General features: G+C 32.1%; 1 protein-coding gene across 1 annotated transcript in view; it reads left to right on the top strand.

The window, feature by feature from the left end:
• LOC122803816 (extracellular calcium-sensing receptor-like) overlaps nt 1-20,754 on the top strand; it is a 156,387-nt gene extending 135,633 nt beyond the window's left edge. Inside the window, exons 5-6 of the mRNA XM_044073502.1 lie at nt 18,799-19,692; nt 20,666-20,754. Of these exons, the coding sequence (XP_043929437.1) occupies nt 18,799-19,692; nt 20,666-20,754 (983 nt within the window). The remainder of the gene's footprint in view (nt 1-18,798; nt 19,693-20,665) is intronic.
• Nucleotides 20,755-22,279: the final 1,525 nt, after the last annotated feature.

The following is a 22,279-nucleotide window of genomic DNA, read 5'->3' as shown; positions in this document are numbered from 1 at the left end:
TGCCAATTAGCCTTTAATTTTATTTCACATCACTTTATTTTCAAACATTAAAACAAACTTATGTGGAGTAAGAAAGCTCCTGTGTAGAAATTTCCAAGTAAATAAATGCCATTGAAGTGACAATGTGGTATATTTTGAAGATTTAAGTATGGATTCTTTATCTTCTTGTTTTGGTAACTGGTCATTTATTGATACAAAATAATTCCAGTATGATTTTTTTATGATAGATTTTTTTAACAACTTTATAAATGTTTGATAGCTGTTACCTTGAAAAGGTTGATTAATAATAATTAATATGAGTTCAATTAACTTAGGTCTATTCTGTCTGATAGGTAATTGCATTAATTATCTTTTATTTTTATATATTGTCTTAAAGATTGTAAGGACTGTGAAGGCTGACAGCCTAGCCAGATATAATTTTATAGATAATTATGTCATCTGTAAATATTAATGTAAACCACAGGCTTGTTGTCTTAAATAGTAAAAATAGAGTTACATGTGGAATTGAAAAAAAAAATGCAATAACAGTACACTCTGCTGTAAGGAAGCTAAGTCAAGCATTTTATGTCTTTGATCTTTAAAGTTGGCTCCAGACAGTCTAGGTGAAAACATTCTTTCTGTTGTTTTAACCAAGAGTTAAATTGCTAGATTTAAACATGCAAATGTATTTTTATTGCTCTGCTTCCTGACCAGCTGCAAGATAACACAATGAGATGTTAAGAATGTAAATGTAGTTTCTGTTAGCCTGGGAACCTAGGGAAGTGTGAAAAATGATGTAATGGGAACCAGGAATGTGATTTTAAAAACAGAGAGAATCAGAGATTGTTAAGCATTTTGTCTTCACCATCTAAATGATGTAAAACAAGAAAATGGTCTCTCCACGATGTAACAGATGGAAACGTAATATTTCAGAGAAATCCAAATAATCCAAATAATCCACAGATCATGTAGAAAAATAAAAACTTTTTTATTTAAGAACAGTGGGATGATAAGCGCTTTCGCGTGGATACAACCACGCTTCCTCAGATAACATTTACACCCACAAGCAGACATTAAATAACAAAGTGCTAAGTGAAACATCAATTAATTAGTGAAATCAATTAACATTTAAAAGTGTAACCACTTAAAAACATTCAAAAAATGTGTATACGCTTTGTGTAAATACTCTAAAGTAACTTCCTTGAAGACTTTAAGAATATATATTTTTATTATTAGAGCTCACAGGAATTAAGTATAGTAGAGCTCAATATAAAACTCAGCATTAAACATTAAACATATTAGAGATGTATGTATATTCTACACTGTGCGTCCGTCAACTCTACATGAACAGATGCAAATGAAGTGCGCACATACAGATGCAAACGAAGTGCGTACAAAACGCATGTAGAACTGCACCCAAAAACACGTTCAAAAATAACGTTTAAAAATAACGTTTAAAAATAAACCCATTGAAATATATGTATGTTTATTTAAGTAAGGTAAAAGAGGCTACTAAATATGCACTCACATTACTTAATATGAGACATTATAAAATTTTTTGAAAAACATTAAAAATCTCTAAAAAATTTTCCCTAGTATGGGCATTTATGTGTACACCATTATACTAACTATTAAATGTCTAACTAACAAACAATCTAAACACATTTTAACTTAATTTAGCCATGGCTTAATTCATTGTGATAATAAAATAAAATAAAATAAACCAATACCTATGACAAGGAATCCTAAGAAAGAGATTCCTAACCAGCATGAATATCTCGGGATCCTAAACAACATAAAGATATACATATATATGTATGTACAGAAATATGTGTATAAAGGTGTATACATATATATATATATATAAATAAAATGAAAAGAAGTTACTATGTGTTTTTAAATATGTATGTGTAATTCATCAAATATATATAAATAATAGTTTTTATTTATTTATTTACTTAACAAAGTTACATGTTTATTTATTTATTTAATTATTTATTTATCTACTTATTTAAAGTGAAGTTTATCAGACTTCAAAAATAACTAATTTCAGAAATAACTAACTTCAGAAATAACTAATTTCAGGAAAAACTAATTTCAGAAAAAACTAATTAAATATATCTAGATGTCTAAGTAAATGAATAAGTAAATAAAATTAATAAGTAAATAAAATTAATAAGTAAATAAACTTCCATTGAATTAACGTTTCCTACCTTCTAGAATAGGTTTTATGGAAACAGAAGTATTCAAGCCAGGGTAACTATGTGCATTGAATCTTAAAATCCACTTTAACTCAGCTGTTGCAAGACGATTCCCCACATCACCACCTCTTAAGTTCATTGAAATTATCTCTAAGACTCTAAAACAAAAACGATGGTCTGTGTGTTCTTTAATATGTAAAGCCAAAGCATTAGTATCAGAAGATCTTTTTATTTCATAAAGGTGATCATAAATTCTATCAGATAACTTTCTTTTAGTGAGGCCTATATAGAATGCAATGCATTTAACACAAGTAGCCAAATATACCAAATTCTTTGTAGAACATGTAGCAGAAAATCTAGAGTAGACTGTAAAATTCAAGGTGGGATGGATGTAAGGTTGAGTAGTACATATATATGAACATCTATTACATTTTTTACAAGGAAAGGTTCCCATTCTCTCATTAGCATATTTACCTATCTTAGGGTAGTCCTTACAGAGAATTTGTTTAAGGTTTGCACAATTTTTGTATAAAAAACTAGGATAGTTCCCTACTAGGCGTATTACTGACTCATCAGTGGTGAGAATGTTCCAGTTTTTTCGTATTATTTGTTCTAAACTTCTCACATCACTCGTATATCTAATGACATAGCAAAGTTTCCTAGCTTTATTTAGTGTAGTAGTGTAAACAAAAACAAAATCCAAAGCACAGCACGAGATGAAAAACCAACAGCAATAGCATACTCCAATTTTAATACCCGCTTTCGTCACAAGACTTCCTCAGAATGCAAAAAAAGTCATTACCAACAAGCCTTTAAATATCCATACTAATTACATACAAATTGGCAATTAATTAAAAATAATTAACACACACCTTTATACATATTAATAAATATACACTATGTTATTAAGTAAACAAAAGCATTGTATTGCTATCTTTATCAACGTGTAACTTCCTATATTTTAAAAAACATTTTACATTAATGGTGTCATTCAGTCCTGGAAATTTGTCTGAATTCAATTTAATTTGCCAAATAGTCTCACGTTGTTCCAGATAATTTTTGTAGTCACCTGCTCTCAAATCAGAATGTACAACTTCTAAAACAGAAAATAAAAATTTTTTAAAAGAAGTGCAAACAACTGAATGTTTAAAAAGAGCACTATTTTCATCCCTAGTTTTAATACTGTAAATGTGCTCCCTTATCCTGGTTTTAAGACATCTAGTCGTCATGCCAACATAAAAAGCTGAGCACCCTGAACACAAACTTATGTAAACAACCCCTTTGGAATTGCAATCAACATATCCTGGAACCTTAATGGTTCTGTCAATGGTCTCTATCCTAATGTAAGGACCTTCAGAAACAAACCTGCACATATTGCAGGTATGGCAACAGTGCATGCCAATTTTATTCGTGTGCAAGTTAATTTGATTAAAATCATGAAATTCCAAAATTTTCTTCAAATTATTATAATTCCTAAAAACAAAAGATGGTTGGTTCCCCAAAATTTTTTGTATGTCATTATTGCCGTTTATTATCCTCTGATTGTTAATGACAATTTGTCTAATCTGGCCCCCGTCAGAACTCATATCTAATGAACACATAATGTGTTTATTGATGTCATTCTTTTTATCTAACCTATTGTCAATTGTAACTGACAAAATAGGATGATCTAATAAAGCTTTGAATGAAGTAGAACGTCTACTTAAAATCTCATCCTTTGTCTTAAATAGTTCAGTGATACAATATCCTCTCTGACTAAATAAAGAAATAATTATGTTAAATTCATCAATTAGATCACAAAATTTTGAGGTCATGCGACTAGCTCTTATAAATTGACCACGAGGAATGTTTTTAACAACATGCTTTGGATGATTGCTAAGGTAATGCAGGTACCCATTTGTAAAGGTCTCTTTACGGTAAATCCTGCTATGAAATCTGGATTCGATTTTGTCCCAATAAAGAAACACATCCAAAAAATTGGCCTGCAACCCTGAACATCCCTTAGTAAATTTCAAATAGTCAGAGGATGAGTTAATTTCTGAAACTAAAAAATCAACAGTGGAAGAATCTCCCTCTATTACCAAAAATAAATCGTCGATAAAACGACAATAGAACTTGATATCAAACTTCCGGTTTAGAATAGGCATAACCTCAAACTCCCACCAAGCCATGACTAAATTAGCAAAAGCTGGTGCAGCGGGAGACCCCATGGCCTCCCCCTTCTTTTGTCTATAATAAGTTTGTCCCAATAGGAAAAAATTGTTCTCCAAAATGATTTCCAAAAATAACCTGATAGTGGAAATAGCATTTGTAGTCAACCCAAAATTTTTTCTAAATAAAAAATCACAGACAGCATCTATCCCTGAGATGTGCGGAATACATGTATATAAAGAGACAACATCAATAGTAAAAATAATGTGCCTCATGGGATCGAACCCACCTTCCTGCAAAAATGACCCAAATTTGCTTAAAAAATGCCACGAGTCTTTAATGAATGAAATTTCACCAGCCAAAATAGGCCCCAACACAGCATCAACCACTAAAGAAATCCCCTCAGTTACAGAATGTGGTGAAGAAACAATGGGTCTGAGGGGAGGATCATTTATGTTCTTATGCGTTTTAGGTATACCAAAAATAACCCCAATACGTGGCTCTTGAACTGTGCAGAAATCATAAATGTCTCGAGTAATGTCACCTGTCATGAATAGTGCGTATAACTCAGAATGAATAAAACGCACCCTGCGTTTAATTTCATGAAGGCTGATACTTTCATACTCTTCACTGTTACTAATGATATCCAGCATTTTATTATTGTAAGCCTCTTGGCTCATGATGACTATATTGCCCCCCTTGTCACTTTTCATAAACCTAAAATCTTTACAAAGTGACTTTAGATTTTGGAGGGCCATCCTTTCATCCCTATTCAAGTTATTAGTAGTGTAACTTTTATTATTCAGAACTCGAGTGATGTCTTGAATGCATTGTTCCTCGAAAACCTTAATGGTGTGATGCAAGTGGGGGTGAAATCTGAAGGTTTAATCAAAGCCTTGTTTGTATGCTCTTTATCTGACAAAAAATTCATTAAATAAAATAAATTCAATTTTCTGGTGAATTTCTTTATATCAATAATAGTATTGCTGAAATTAGCCCTAGAGGTTGGAATAAAATTTAAACCATACTTCAATATTCTAACTTCACAGTCAGAAAAACAATGTTCAGTCAAGTTAATAATACTAAATTGATCTAATGTTCCATCTAAGTCTCGTCCCCTGATGAGTTCGACCCTAAGAAGGTCCGACTCCTGGTCAGAACAGTGTTCCTGCTGTGATGATTGGTCTTCTTGTTGAAAAAAGAAGAAGAGACAGTTGAAATGTTGGCAGAAATATTTGTTCCGGTTTTAACTTTAGGTCTGACTGACCCATTGGTGTTTAAAGTGTCTCCAATGCTCTCTTTGTCTTTGTTGTTAATGTTCACTGTTTTCTCAACATTAACATCGCTGACTTCATTATTACTTAAAATGTTATCATTGCATTCATTTTCAAGAATGGTACTAACAGTTTTAGTGCCCCGCTGAGCCTCAGCATGGTCACCGTTATCAACAATGACCTGTTGTGCACTTAATGGTGCTGATTCGCTGAACCCAGAAACAACAGTACTATAATTTCTTTACTATATGCACTGTGATTTTGTCCTTGTTGAAAGTGAATTAAAAGATTTGTTGGGTGAAACAAATTCCTGTGAATTTTTTGAAGTTGTTTATGAAGAGCTTGAGCATCACACGGCTGAAGTTACCAGCCGCAAATAACTTAAACTAGCTCGCGATCTTACTTCTTACGAAAATCACAGTGCATATAGTAATTTTGCCAACAGAGGGAACACCTCTACAATTAAAGGGAATTATACTCGCTCATCTACTTTTAATGCGTGGGGTAAAAGAAATTATAGTACTGTTGTTTCTGGGTTCAGCGAATCAGCACCATTAAGACAAAGAGAGCATTGGAGACACTTTAAACACCAATGGGTCAGTCAGACCTAAAGTCTAACTGAACTTTTTTATTTAAGAACAGTGGGATGATAAGCGCTTTCGCGTGGATACAACCACGCTTCCTCAGATAACATTTACACCCACAAGTAGACATTAAATAACAAAGTGCTAAGTGAAACATCAATTAATTAGTGAAATCAATTAACATTTAAAAGTGTAACCACTTAAAAACATTCAAAAAATGTGTATACGCTTTGTGTAAATACTCTAAAGTAACTTCCTTGAAGACTTTAAGAATATATATTTTTATTATTAGAGCTCACAGGAATTATTTTTGTTTTTTCTTCACCATCTAACTCATAAGCATTCTGCCTGTGTTCTATATGTAAATTATTTTAGAAGTGTGTTTTCTCTTGGAAATAGCTAGAAACTAAAAAGTTTAAACTAAGTGTTTTTCTGTGATGTCAGAGCTGTACTACTGAATTATTTTAAGTATTTCTCTGTGATCTCTGAACTCTTGACTAGCACTGTGTAGTAAGAAGTATTGTCTTGTGTTTTTATTATTTATTAAATATTTTAAAGCTTTCAACTGTGACTGTTTTGTGTAGAGATAATTTAAACTCTTAAGAGTACTTGCATGCCTTTGGTAAAATTGTACAAAGCCACTCCTATAGCTTTAGCCCTGGACTATACTACTAATTGGATAATAATATTGCACAGTAATAATTGGACAGCCTTTTATTTATTTATTTATTTATTGCAGTTGGTTTACCAGGATAGTCCATTGGGCCATAATGAACCCGTTTTCAATGGAGTCCTAGGGAGAAAAGCTCCAAAACAAGCAAATATACATTCAACAATTTACATTAACAATCTAGGTACAGAGAGTTATTGGTACTATTTTGGCAGGAAAGAGCAAAACTTATCACATGTATAATAGCAGTCATAACAGTTAATACAATTAAGAAGTGACCTACAAGTAATAGAGACAAATTAATAGAGATTGGAGAACATAGATAGTAGGTACATAAAGTAGGATATGGTATTGAAGGAGATTTAGTAGAGTTAGTTATGTGGGGTGGGAGCAAGAGCATTCCCACTGTGTTGCTAGATATAAGAAGAGAGACTTTTTGAAGGTGAAGTGGTTAGTGGTGGTGCGAATAAGTGGTGGTAGGGAGTTCCAGAGGTGAGCGAGGCTGAAGGAAAGAAGGTTTTTTCCTGGTGGATAAGTAGGTTTATGCACTTCAAGTAGATTTTGATTGTTTGACCTTAGAATTCTGCTAGGTAGGTGGATTTTAAAGGCAGAGGAAAGGGAGGGACAGAGTGAGGGGTTTAGAATAAGCTTATGGGCTAGAGTTAGTTGGGTGTAAGTTAGTTGATTGGGAAGTTCTAGCCATTTTAGCTTATGGAGGGAGACACAGTGGTGAGTAGAGGACTTATGGCTGGTGGCGAATTTTGCAATTTTGTTATAGCAGGAAGTAAGCTGTTTTTTTAATGAGGACTGAAGATTAGTTAGTAGTGGGACACCATAGAGAAGGGAGGGGATAAGAAAGGAGGTAGAGAGAGAGATTTTAGTGTCAGATGTGAGGTAGGCTTTCTGTCTATAAAGCATGCCAAGTTTTTGATGTGTTTTTTTAATGTTTATTTGGAGGTGGGAGTTGAATTTAAGTAGGTTGTCAATTTGGACCCCAAGTAGTTTAGTTTCTGATACTATTTCAAGGGGTGAGTTGTTTTGACTGGTAATTAAGAATGTAGTTATGTCTGGAGGGATAACTTTTGAAGGAGTAAATAACATAAGTTTGGTCTTAGTGGCATTGAGAACTAGATGATTACTTAGCATCCATTGCTCTGTGGAAGAGAAAGCATCTTGGGTAAGTTTTTGTAGTGTAGTGATAGAAGAGGCAGAACAGATGATAGTAGAATCATCTGCATATTGGATGATGCTAGAGGAAGGAATTGATTTGTAGAAGTCATTTATAAATATATTGAAGAGAAGAGGGCCCAGTATGGAGCCTTGTGGCACTCCTGTGGGGGTACTAAGGAAGGAGGAGGTTACTTTTTTCCATTTTACAGCTTGATTTCTGTTAGAAAGGTAACTAGAGAACCAGTTCAGAGAGGAGGAAGATAGGTGGAGTTTGGAAAGTTTAGTTAAGAGCAGGTTGTGTGAGATAGTGTCAAAGGCTTTGGAGAGGTCAAGAAGCAAAGTGGATACAATTTGCCCAGAGTCACGGGCTTTATTTACAGTTTCAAGGAAGGAGAGGAGGGCAGTCATAGTACTATGATTAGGTCTGAAACCATGCTGTGTAGGGGTAATGAGATGGTTGTCTAGGAGGTGAGGAAGAAGTTGAAGTTGGACACATTTTTCAAGGAGTTTAGAAATGGGGGACAGGATGGCTATGGGATGAAAATTGCTAATGTTATTGTTGTTACCCCCTTTGTGTAGAGGTATAATAAAAGCTTGTTTCCAGATTTGGGGAACTGTGCATTCTTGAAGGGAGCGGTTTATTAAGATGCTAATGGGGTAGGCAAGAGTTTTAGCGGCAGCACTGAGAAAGTAAGAAGGGATATTGTCAGGAGCATTGGTACATGGTTTCCCCACTGGCACAGCTTAAGGGCCTTGGGTAGGTGATAAATATTAGCTTGGTGCTGGCAGTGATTTCTACCATGTAGTCTGGGTAAAAGGGGCACAGCTGGAGAACCTGTGCCAGACTTCCCCATAAGTGTCTGTGTGGTTGTATAAACTCTTATCTCAAAGTGTGTGTGTGTGTCAGCTACTTGGGCAGGGACACAAAGCACTGGTTGGACAGAGAGGGTGCTGGAGATTTTAGCTTGCCCAGCTGGCTGAGATCTGGACCCTATAGCTGTGCCAGTGGGGAGTCTTACTGGGGATCTGGAGAATAAGGGTGCAACCAGCCCTGGACTGACTATGATCTCTGTGTGCTCTTAAGGGAAATTGCACTTTACTGTGTGTATTTGTTATCCTTTCCTCCTATATGAGATACCTTTCACTGGTGTTAGTGGTGAGGATTGAGGCTCCATGATTGCTGGGCCAAGGCATGGGCGTCACGAGGACAACCACGTTTTTATCAATATTAAATTTGTTTATTATTTGACTAAAGGATAGTATCTTCTTTTGATCCAACCACTGATTCCAGAATAATAGTTCATCTTGTTTTAATATGTTGACCCTATGAGTTTGCAATATTTCCAGGTTATTGGATGTGAATGTTATAGGAAAAAGAGAGAAGAGCCAAGAATTTATGCTAGGATTTTTAGTGACAATTTTTTTAAAGTTTAATATTGTAAGGATTATGTAATTAGATGGAATTGTTATGGCTTTGTTTTTTAATTTACAGTCTTTAAGCATCCAATATAATGAATTATATAATATGGATAAGTGTTCTTGTCTTTGGTTTTGTATAGCTTCTAGCCAAATCTGTTCTTGTAATTGTTTCCATGTAGATATATAAGAAGAATTTAACCATATCATTATATTTTAACTATAGAAGAAAGTATGTAAGTCTCTGTAGCTGGTAAATGTATTCCCCAATCCTCCCAGTTCATTAAGTGATTATTTAATGCTATTTTGGGCCTGTTTGGTTACCATAGGAAATTTGATATAAATTTGTTATATTTCTGTATAATCTGTTTGGTGGGGGGGGGGATTTACTTGTATGAGATATAATAACTTAGGAAAATAATTTATTTGATTAGATATAACCTATCTTTCATTGTGAATATATATTTGTTCCAATTTTTTATCATTAATTCTATCTTATCTAGTAATGAATTGTAGTAAATAAGATTAAATCCTGTAAATCATCTGATAAATGACTACCTAAATACTGGAGTCTGCTATCCATTACAACATATTTATTGATTTTCTTTGATTTATATGATTACTTTTGCTATTTGTAAGTATAATTTTTGCTTTATTTTCATTGAACTGTAGTCCAGAAATGCTTTGAAATATAGATATCGAATCAAACAAGGCTTGTAAGGAATTATTCAAATCAGTTAATGTGAAAACTATGTCATCTGCAAACAATTGCAGTTTTAAGTTTAGTGTTCTGACTGTTTCTATACTTTTAATTTTAGTGTTTAATCTGATGCTATTTGCAAAGGGTTCCATCAAAAGTTCAAATAACAGAGGTGATAAGGGGCAGCCTTGTTTATTTCTTTTCATAATATTAACAGGTCCTGATCTATGGGATCCTAATTTGACATAGACTCGGGTGTTTTCATATAGAGATTTTATGAGTGTTATAAAGCCCATCGTAAATTTATATTCCTACAAAACTAACAAATAATTCCAATTAACAGAGTCAAAACTGCTGTCTATATCTAGACAGACTATAGTCATACCTATATCTCAAAGTTTATTATGGTCGATTAATGTTATTATTCTTTTAATATTGTCATAGGTATTTCTTCCTTTTATAAACTCCGTTTGATCTTCATGTATTAAAATGGGAAGAAAATGTTGGATTCTATTTGTATAGATTGCCACAAACATTTTATAATCTATGTTTAATAATATTATTGGTCTATAGGATGTACACAATCTTTCATCTTTGTCCCTTTTTATTGGAAATATTAATGAATATTTCCAAGATGGGGATAGAATTATTTCTTCTTTAACTGTAGTGTGTACCTTTAAAAGTAAAGATAAAGATTATGCTGCCATTAATTTGTACATTTCCTGGTAATATATTATCTGGTCTAGGAGCTTTGTTTTAAGTTTGCTAATTTGTGATTTAAGTTCTGCAATATTAATTGGTTTGTTGATATTTAGTATATGCTATTGTGTTAATCTAGTATGTATATTTTTATTAAACTTTTTTTAATCTTATCAACTGGAGAGGTCAGGGGATTTGTAGAATCAAATGTGTTATAATGAAGTCTGAAGGCTTCTAATGTGCTATTTAAATCAGTGAATTTATTTTAGTATGGGGATTACAAATTTATTTTCTTTATTTAGATTTAATAATTTTTTTAGTTCTGTTTGCTAATTGCCTTTGATTAGTAGGGTTCATAGAATAGGAATTTAATTAGATTTTTTCTAGATTAATCATAGTTTTGTGTTGAAGTATCTCAGAGTATTTATTTTTAATTTGGGCCACCTCCATTATTAAATCTGAATTACATTTTTGTATTTCAAGTTTGATTTTATCTGCTTTATTTTGTAGTTCCATCATATCTTTGTTCCGTGTTTTTCTTTTATTAATATACCAAAATAGTACTCTGCCATGGATATATGCTTTTAGAGAGTCCCAAATGTAAATTTCTGATATATCTTTAGTCATATTTATTTCAAGAAAAGTTTGTATTTCATTTAAATAGAAATCTTTAAAGTCTTTTAGTTTTGGTATATATGATAGCATTCTAGTAATGGGTATTGATTGCATAGGTTCAAGTTCCATTTCAAATATTAATGTGTTGTGATCTGATAAAGGGCATGTTATAACTTTAAATCCTTCTAATTTTGTTATTAAGTCATTTGATATATATATATATATATATATATATATATATATATATATATATACTTTATCTCATCTAGAGTTAGTTTTATGTCTATGTGAATAGAAGGTAAAAATAGTGAGTTAGGTTCAGCAAATGTATTAATATCTTTAATAATTGCAGTTTCAATAAACTTTTTTTAAGCTCTTGATGTGGAATATTTTTTTTCCTTTTACATTTTGTGTCAGTATCTTGATCATCCATAATGCAATTGAAGTATCCCACATTTATTAAACTACCATTTGTAAGGTGTATTATTTCTTCTAAGTGCTGGTTTACTGTTTTTATTCCAACCACTGGAATCCAGTAAATATTTGCAAATGTATAATTTTTGCTATTTATTTCAATTGATACTAAGCAGGACATTCCTGAAGAATCTTGATAAATGTTTATTATTTTAGGAGCAAGCAATGTATTCTTTAATAATATAGCTACTCCTCTCCTTTTCTGTTTAAAGTGGGAGTTTGCCAGTAAAGTGTAACAATTAGAGTTGAATTTGTCTTTATCTTCCTCTAAAAGATGTGTTTCTTGGAGAAATACCAAGTGTGGGTTATGCAAGTTTATGTATTTGAACAAACTTTTTCTTTTGATATTATTATTTAAACCATTGACGTTAATTGACAAACATTTATTTTTTAATATAGATCTGAGGTTATGCAAAGTATAGTTGCATGTCTTTTGAAATTTTAAATATATTATTGGAGAAGTTATCACATTATGATATATTATTAGAGTATGCACATTTGCAAAAAGCACAAAAATTCTAAAAAATACAAAATTATTAAGTTTAACTATTTTATTTGTAAACCCAACAATCAACAACATGAGGTATAATACCTCTTGCCTGAATAGTTTAACTACCCAAGCAATGTTTCTAACTGTCACTATTAAATATATTTAATAACTGACTACCTGGTTGTTTTTGTAGGTATGTTAAGTTTATTATGAATGTTTAAAATTCAGCATGTGTTACAATGTAAAAGGTTTTGTAACAGTTAAATAATCTCCAAATAAAGTATGCATTTGAGCTTGAGTTAATTCTCTTAATGCGGAACTCTTAAAGTAAAAATCATAACTTTCGACTAGTACAACATACTTAGTTATAATATACATAAAAGGTGTATATTTCAAAATAAGTGCACCTAGACAAGTAATTCAATCATTGACAAATTCATATCCAAAAACATTTGAAGTAAATTCTTGTTAACTTTCATACAGTGTCACCTTCTTTCCAGTTCCATTGTTGGCTATTGAAGCCTTTTCAATATCTAATAGTATGATTTTATACTTATATATGTTCAGAATGTGAAGTATTAAGTTACTCTACAATCATATGAGGTTATCCTTTAACGAGACTTTCCCCCTTTGTTTTGTATACATAGTAAATTTCAGTATATTCTATACTCTTTAGGTATCACTATTTGAGAGTATGTCCATTTGTTTATATTTTTTTCATTTTTACTCTCTTATTATCACAACTTTTCAGATTAATTACATCCATAGAATCAACTCCCTTTACTTATGGTGTGAGAGTCATATTTTCTGCTAAGTCAACATCCATTATAATGCATTAGGCATACCATATATGATTCTGGTAGCTGTATATGAGTATATAATTAACTTTACAAATGTCACATATCATACAATTAGGAAGGGTATTATATTAGTTGTAGGCGTCTTTTATTCTTGGGGAAGTAATGATGCAGCTTAGAGATATGTTAATACATTGAAAGAGTTGTGATATTACCATGCTACTACTACTGTATTTTATTACAATCAACTTAATCTCAATCTGGTAGTGACTGGAACAGTCACTTCATAAATAAAATATGTTAGAGGTTTATGAATGTATCTTTATAGACTTCAAAAAATACATGGTAATATAATATAGCAATAACCCACGCCTGGGTGTGGGTAATGCTGGATTTACCCACAAAGCCAACCGTGGGTAAATACAGCATTACCCACACCCAGAAGTGGGTTATTGCTATTATACCATGACATTATTTAAGTAAAGAAACTATTACTTTTCTTAAATAATGGCATAGTATAATGCCTGTCTACTGCCCTTCCGCAGATGTCTGGCATCCGCGGCAGTTCTGATGTACTGCGCGCCTGCGCAGTACATCAGAGCTGTGGGCAAAAGCAACGGATCTCCGTTGCTTATTTTAAAGCTGTCTCGCTATGTTAAACCCATTTAACATAGCGAGACAGTGTTTTAAAAGTAGAGTTATACTAATGGAAAAAAGTCCGGGCGACCGGACCTTTTTCCATTAGTATAACTCGATTTACAATGTGCACGCTGGCCAATCAGCGTGCACGTTTTGGGGGGGGGGGTCATGGTATAATACATTTTATTCTATTGGTTTTCTAAGTTTATAAAAGCGATACTCAGAATTTATCTCTGTTTTCAGGGTTTGTCCTCTCATTATTTTTGGTTTTATACAGATTTCCAACATTAAAGGATTGAAGTATATCATTACAATTGTAGGATCAAACGTCTTTGTATCCTCACTTGTCGGTAGGTTAGTAATTACTCTTGTACTCAATGCGTTAATCTCAATTGCTTTCAGTAGAAAGACTAGACTCTAATTACAAGCATTACAATGCTGCTAATTTTGTCTGTGTGTTTATTCTTTGCTCTCTTCCTCCACCTGCATTACTATACATGTATATTATTCAGTATACTTATGACCATTCATTATTACAAAAAAATCTGTTGATTATAACTAATGTCATAATGACATTATTATGATTGGAGAGTTTTGTTATGTAAAGTATGAGAAAATCAATAAAATAATCTTTTGAGCAAAGATTTTTCATAAGAGACTTTTAATTTTATATAATGATATGTCCCACTGAAAATGGAAGTGTAATTTCCCATAAGACTGTTTGTTTACTTTGATAACAAGAAGTCTGCTTTTGTTTATGCTAAAACAGATCTTTTGTAGGTAAACAGCTTTTACTCTTTGTCTGCTCTGCTTTATGGATAATGTATGCAGAGTTCGTTTTGGGTTTCTTTTTTCTTTTTAGTTTTTTAAGCCATCATGGCTTATTTTTATGTTGTTAGTACCATTATTTTTTATTATATAGTTTTGAGCCATTTTATTTCAGTTTGTTCCATGTACACTTGCTGCTCAAAACCCTTCGAGCAGTCTGAGAGTGCCAGAAGTGTTTAAACAAGCTTGCAGTGGCTTTTGATGATGAAATACCATTGCAGCTTCACAGGGTACGAGAGAAATGGCTCATGAGTATGGCAGGAAGTTAATTATGCTCAAAATTGTCAAAGGGGAAGGTATGGCTCATGATGTTGCATTACTTTAATGCTTACTGTTATAATCTTTTTAAATACAAGTAATAATCACAATATTATGAATTTTAAAGGGTTAGAAACCATCTGGAAAGTAAATTATGCCACTGGCTCTGTTTTGGACATGTAAAGCACAACATATACAGAGTGATTATCAGAAAACTTTTCTGTTAATTCTTTATAAGTTATTTTAAATAAAACAGTTAAAACAATGTATTAGCAATACCCAGACACACAGCATCCACAGATAATCAAATCCAAGCACTCACTATACATTAAGTATACCAATCAAAGCCTGTCTTCCTATTAAATAGCAATGTTTTTCAGTAGACATATCACTCTGAGCATTTTTGTAATACTTTTAACATTTAGTGATTAGTCTAAGTTATTTAGCAAAGCTGTCTCATTTAAACTGCATATCAAGTATATACTATATAGATGCCATTCATTTCTCTTTTTTAATATAATATAAAAAGACTTTTTTAATTTTATATTACTTCTATAGTTACATCATAGATAATAAGAGAAGAGTTTTGTTAGTTTTAAGTGAGTAAAAGAATAACTGTAAAGGTATCTGTTTTAATAGGTGACTTTCATAATAGAAAGTTTAGTTGTTACAGTTTGGTTTGTTATCTAAGCATCTTTAAATTATATACATTTTATATATTTATTTGTCCTTCATTTTTTTTTCTTTTGTTCTACAGTTTCCAAATGTTTTTTTTCTGCAATTCTTTTTGGTGTACTATTAGTCCAGTCCATTGCCTCCTCTTGAGTTAAAACATTGATGTTAGAAAGGCATTTTTTTGCTAATTCAATTGTTTCAAATATTTTTATTCCTTCTGGAAGGAAGATTTTCAGTCTTGCTGGAAATAGTAAATATGTTTTCAGCAGTTTCTTTTTTAGAGCTTTTATTAAAGGAAGGAATTCTATTTTCTTAGAGACCACAGTTATGGAATAGTCATTGTCAAATCTGATTAAAGCTTCTTGAAATTTAATAGATGAGTTAGCCCAGGCATTTCTCAGTATAAGTTCTTTATCTTGAGTAGAAAAAAAGTCTTACAATTATGGATCTTGGTTTATTTTCCTAAGGCTATTAATGATCTGTGGGCATGCTCAATGCCATATGAAAGTAATTGAGGTAATTTCAGTATGTCAGGAATCCAGGATGTGAGAAAGTTAATTAGATTGTCTCCTTCAGTTTTCTCAGGTAGTCTATATATTCGAGTCTATATCAGAACATCGAAGTATTAAAACTTTGAATGTTCTGATATCGAACACTGTTCAGTGAACGCTAAGATTAGCGAAGCTGCAGAACAGCGAATTTTTTCCTCGGGAAAGAATTCAGTTGGCTATTTCTGTGGCTTCGCTATTCTTAGCACTGTGGTGGAAAGTTATGGGTTGGGTTCAGGTAAGTGTGTGATTGTTTGTACGTTAGGGTTAGGGGCGGGTTAAGTGAGTTAGGGTTAGGTCGTGGGTTAGGTGTGTGTGCGATAGTGACAGACTTTAGGGTTAGGGGTGGTTTAAGTGAGTTAGGGTTCGGGTGCGGGTTAGGTGAGTGTGCGATAGTGACGGAATTAGGGTTAGGGTTTGAGTTAAGGTAAGTGGGTAGATAGTAGTGTATGTTTAGTTTAGTGTAGCATTAGATGTAGGAATTTAAGTGTATGTGTGTGGTTGCTGTTTGTTTGATGTGCTTATGTTGTGTATGTGTGATTTGGAGCAGCAAATTTTTTCCATGGGAAAAAATTTGCTATTCTGAATGTTTGATATTTTCATGTTTAGATGTTTTGGGGCCGATGAAATAGCATTCGCTATTTTCATCTTTCGATACCATGATATAAACGCATATATTTGGATGTTGTTCCTCCTAGTTTTGTTTTCTAAGTTGTCTAATTTTTTCAGTAGATGTGTGTTTTGTTTTAATAAAATCACTGTTTGATGTTCTTCTTCCATGAGTCTAGAGTCCATATCATTTAGTGATTGTTCCATAGCTGATATCTGTCCTTTTTGCTGCATAACTATTTCTTGAAGTTGTTCCAGTTGTTGGGAACATTTATCCTTGAAATTGTCCAGTTTGTTATCAATCTTGTCAATTTTTAGTGACAAATCCTGGATATTAGATAAAACTGAATGTAGTTCCTTCTTAAGAGAAGACTCCTGTGATGAGTTTTTTAAATGACTCATTCTAAAGTGCTGATGGTGTTTGCTTTCTGCTGCTTAACTTGACAGGAATTTTTTGATATTAGGTAACAAAAAGTTTTTCAATATATGCTACAAGGTATTAGAATTTGATTGATAGTAGAATAGTCCTCAATTTGTTTCTTATTTCTTAAAATTCCTGTCAGAAATAGTATTGAAGTAAGAGAGCTAAGAGAATATGCTGCTACCAGCTCACAATCTTGGCCACGCCCCTTTTATTTGAATTCTGATATGATTTTATAAAGATACTTTATTTTTTCAAGATATTTTATAAAAATATGATTTTATAAAGATTTTTATGTAAAAGGTTTATATAAATGCAAATATAATATTTCTTAATTTCTTTGTTTTTTTATTATTATTATTTGTTGTTTTGTAAGTATTCATGAACTAGTTTTCATTATTTATATTATTTCCGGTCATACAGTCATTTTTATAATTGATAATCTTTACTCAGATGGGAAATTGATTACTTTGTATTAACCAGTGTATAAGCTTCTGTGTGATTACATTCTAAAACTGATATTAATTCATTTTAATAAACTGTGTATAGAGAATATACTTTCATTTTCGTTCATTTGGTTTCAAAGCTGTTAAAAAATTTACTTGCAGATAAAGCTATTTTTAAATATCATTACTCACATTATAAGCCTCCATCTTTTGCTGATTTTGTTGTATTAGCTAATGGCTCTATTGGCATTTTTCTGCCATTAATGGTGTTAGAAATAGTAATGAATGTGACAAGTAGCTTTGCCTTATTCCTCAATAAACTGTTATTATGTTAAACAGGTATGTGTTTTATATAGCTATACATATGTGGGCTATTTATATTATTATTGTTTTTTAAATATTATAGGGCTTGGCTTTTTATATAAAACACATGTAACTGTAATGAATTTACTTGGTTATTAATCATTCTAGTTTGTTTCTTAATTAAAGTCATACATAGTTTGGTCAACATTTATTAGTCATCTTGGTCTTTACACCACTGTAAGAATCATTATTTTATATTTGCTTGGAGATATTTCTTTTTTTTTTTAAATCAAATTAAATTTATCTGATAAAAAGTAACAACTTCTACAGTGATATATTGATATATTTCTACCATTATGTTACCACTTTCTGAAGCCTTATTGGCTTTTAATATATTTATTAATTTATAAGTTCATAAGCTGTATTCATATTTATTGATTTAATAGTTCCCTCATATAACTCAATATTCATAATCATTTTAATAAAATCATTTTTTCTCTTATGTGAATGTGAATATTGTTGATAAAAATCACTGTAAAAAATTGCGACGGGTTACTTTGTATATCATGATGTAGTACTTACAATTGGTAGCTCATTATTGTCAGTATTTTTAATAAATTCAAATATTTGTTCTTCACTGGAATTTGATTTTCTTGATAAAAGTCAGTGTGACAATTTGTGAAGTGGTATAATATTTCTTGCATGTCTATTTTATTCCAGGATTTTTTTTGTTTGCTTGATTCAAGTTAATTGACAATTATATTTGTGAAAAAGCAATTAATATATCACTTAAAATAGCATACAATAAAACTTAAAACTTGAGTTTAACCCTTGTCTTCCATTATTTTCAGATTCTGTTGCTTGCTTGAAATGCCCTAAAGATGGTTGGCCTAATGAAAGACAGGACAAGTGCATAAAGAAAGTAGTTGAATTTCTTTCATATGAAGAACCACTTGGTACAGCATTAACATCAGTTTCCATATTCCTGGCATTGGTCACTGTTGCTGTCATAATAATCTTTATAAAATGTCATCATACACCTATTGTCAAGGCCAACAACAGGGAGCTTAGCTATTTGCTTTTATTTAGTCTCATGTTTTGCTTCCTGTCTTCATTAATATTTATAGGCTGCCCTACACATAATACATGCATGCTTCGCCAAGTTGTATTTGGCATTATTTTTACATTGTCTATCTCTTGTGTTTTATCCAAAACTATTGTAGTGGTCATTGCCTTCAGTGCAAGCAAGCCAAACAGTAACATACGGAAATATTCAGGACCTAGATTGCCAAAAATGTTAAATATATTCTGTACAGCTGTTCAGATAATAATATGTGTTTTTTGGTTAACTCTCTCTCCTCCATTTCAAAATGAAAATACATCTTCTGTAACAGGGAGAATAATTATAGAATGCAATGAGTGTTCACCTGTGGCATTTTGGTGTATGTTATCCTATATGGGCCTTTTAGCTTTCATAACCCTCATTGTTGCATTTCTGTCCCGGAAGCTCCCAGACAGCTTTAATGAGGCTAAATTTATCACATTCAGTATGCTGGTATTTGTTAGTGTGTGGATATCATTTATTCCAGCCTACCTCAGCACACAAGGGAAGTATATGGTAGCTGTGGAAATTTTTGCAATTGTATCCTCAGGAGCTGGACTGCTGCTTTGTATATTTGCTCCTAAGTGCTACATTATTTTGCTTAGGCCAGAAATCAACACAAGAGATTATCTAATGGGGAAAGGTGCAGTTAAGTTCAGAACAAGTTAAAATGATTATCTGTTTAAAAGTACATGAACTCTAGATGGGAAATCACCTGCAGACTTCTTATTTAGTCATTTATTCTGCTGGAATCACATATAATTTGTTTTGGTTTGGATATTTTTAAAATGTAATGATGTCACTTACTGCTTTTTGTTTTTATTTTTTTTTCAAAAATTGCAAAATAGATGATGTAATGGAGTTCTAAAATCATAACTGTAATACATAGGAAGACTAAGCTGTAACAATCATTATAACTTGTGTGTACAAATAAATATCACAAGACTCCAACAAATATTTTATGGTATAATAAAGCTCTACTTATTCAGAACTCAGTGCTTACAGAACAGAGATCCCAGCATAAACCCTTGCCATTATAGGAGTATGCAACTCTAAGGGGTGTTTCAGTTTGTTATCTCATCAGTGTTCAAGGAAGCTGTAAAGTATGGGCTGTTTACTCACTGGGAAAACACAAGCCAAGCATGAGCTGTTTACTCAGTGGGAAAACACAAGCCTAGAATAGTAATACCTAGTTTAAATTAGATTAACTACAAAAATATTTTAGTTACAAATTTATATGAAACTGTGATAAACTGCCTGTTCTAGTTAGATGTCGTTCATCTCTTTCTCTATATATTTCTTCATCTGTTGCCATGAAACAAACTCTGAAATTGTGTGTTTTGCTCACTTCGTAGTTAACTCTTATTACACAGCAGTCTTTTATTGTGAACAGAGCTTGATTACAGTTAAAAGTAATTTTTTTTGGCAAAGAGGTTGGAGGTCATATACTGACTTACTTTGCAACTGCAGCTTGCCTGAATCTAGTTACATTTCTAGACCTACCAATTCAGATTAAACATAACAGAAAGCTTATATATGTATTTAGAAGCCATAACAGGTGAAATCTGAGCAAAATCAAAATCCAGCAAAAAACAAAAAACAAAAAAAAAAAACAGCAAGTTCTGAAACCATGGCTTTATTTATTAAAATTAATTCAAACAACAAGATTTGCAAGCTGATTCCTCTGGCTACAGAAAATGACTAAATAGATAAGCTTATATAATTAAAAATACCAATCGCATGATCTTAACAAATTACATCACTACTTACTCATTCAATTCTTAATTTCTCTGACTTACAACATTCATTTTATACTTACTTAGCCATTCAGGACTGGATATTCATCTACATGTAAGATAGTTTATTTATTTGTTATTGATCTATTCCTGTTTGTTGACCGGATAGATGAGGTGGTGCAAAGCCCCTTTTCAGTCATGACCTCAGCCCTTAAAGTCAGGAATGCAGAGGTTTCATATTGATAGCAACAGCTTTAAATTTCATAAGTTATGCGAAATTACTTAATACAATTGTAGCTAAGATCAATCATTTAGATAACAGCATCAACAAAGTAATAGGAAACAGCCCATTTATATAGATTATTTCCAATTTCTGTTTTATATCATCATCTCTAACACGTTCATGATCTAAATGTAGTACTAGAAATTTAAACTAATGTGTCTCATTTTATCCAATATATGCTTATATAAACTTGTTGTTTAATTAGTTTTGATAAATAAATCCATAGTTTCCCAAGCTTGCTGTTATTAAATATGTAAATACAAGTACTATTCAGCTGGCAAAAGTAAATGTATGCATTGCAGCAGAAAATATATAGATGCATTTACTGCATTCTGAATTTCTACATCATAGAAATAAAGGTGTTTCATTACAGCTGATGATACCACAGCTATCACTCAAGGATGGAACTGAGAAGGAGACTCAGCAATGTAGACCTATATTACATAGTTATAATCATAATGTTGTTACTTGAGATGTGACTTCTACTTTTGAAGGAGTAATTATGCTTTATCATAGTATTACTTCAGATTTTCCTGTCAACAAAACTTAGGGGGTAAGACATGAAAGCATAGCATTGTTTATCAAAAGGGTATAGAAGAATTATGAAACTGTAGCTTCCTGGGTACTTTATGTTTACTGGAACTTTATGAATGTGATAAACTCTGACTCCTTTTTCCTTTGCTGTTCTTTTGGGAACCAAGTGGCATAATTTTATAGGGAGTGAGACCAAGTCCTATACTGTGAATCTCTTTCTGGCTAAGAAATGGATATTGATATTTATGCTGTGCTACAATTGTGGGCATGTTATCTCAGTAGTTGTGAGAGGTGTCTGCTTTTTGGGGAAGCAAAAACCCACAGGCTACTATACTCTATATGTCTAGATGGATGTTAACTCCACTTTTAAAAAGTATGATACAGTCAGGGAGAAAGAACAGTTAAGTGAGACTGTTACAGTGGATCTTTAAGAAAGGCACCCTTACAGTACTACAACAAATGGGCTTCGGTTTATGTATGCCATTTTTTACTGGTTCTGTTATTTTTTAATCATTTATGTCTCTGGAGCAAGACAGCGTATGTACCATGCTGATGCACTGATCTCATTGACTAAAGTGTGTCACCCTATAAAGCTGAGATTACCACAAACCAGCTTTAGTTCTAGCTGGAAACTAATCAGTCAAATTTTGTGAGATGAAAGCTATGCTCATTATAAT

Source organism: Protopterus annectens, chromosome 6.part0 (genome assembly GCF_019279795.1).
Source record: "Protopterus annectens isolate FY-2018-M chromosome 6.part0, PAN1.0, whole genome shotgun sequence".
In the NCBI taxonomy this organism is placed as follows: domain Eukaryota; kingdom Metazoa; phylum Chordata; order Ceratodontiformes; family Protopteridae; genus Protopterus; species Protopterus annectens.
The sequence above is the reverse complement of the archived record's forward strand: the minus strand, read 5'-3'. Positions and strand labels throughout refer to the sequence as shown.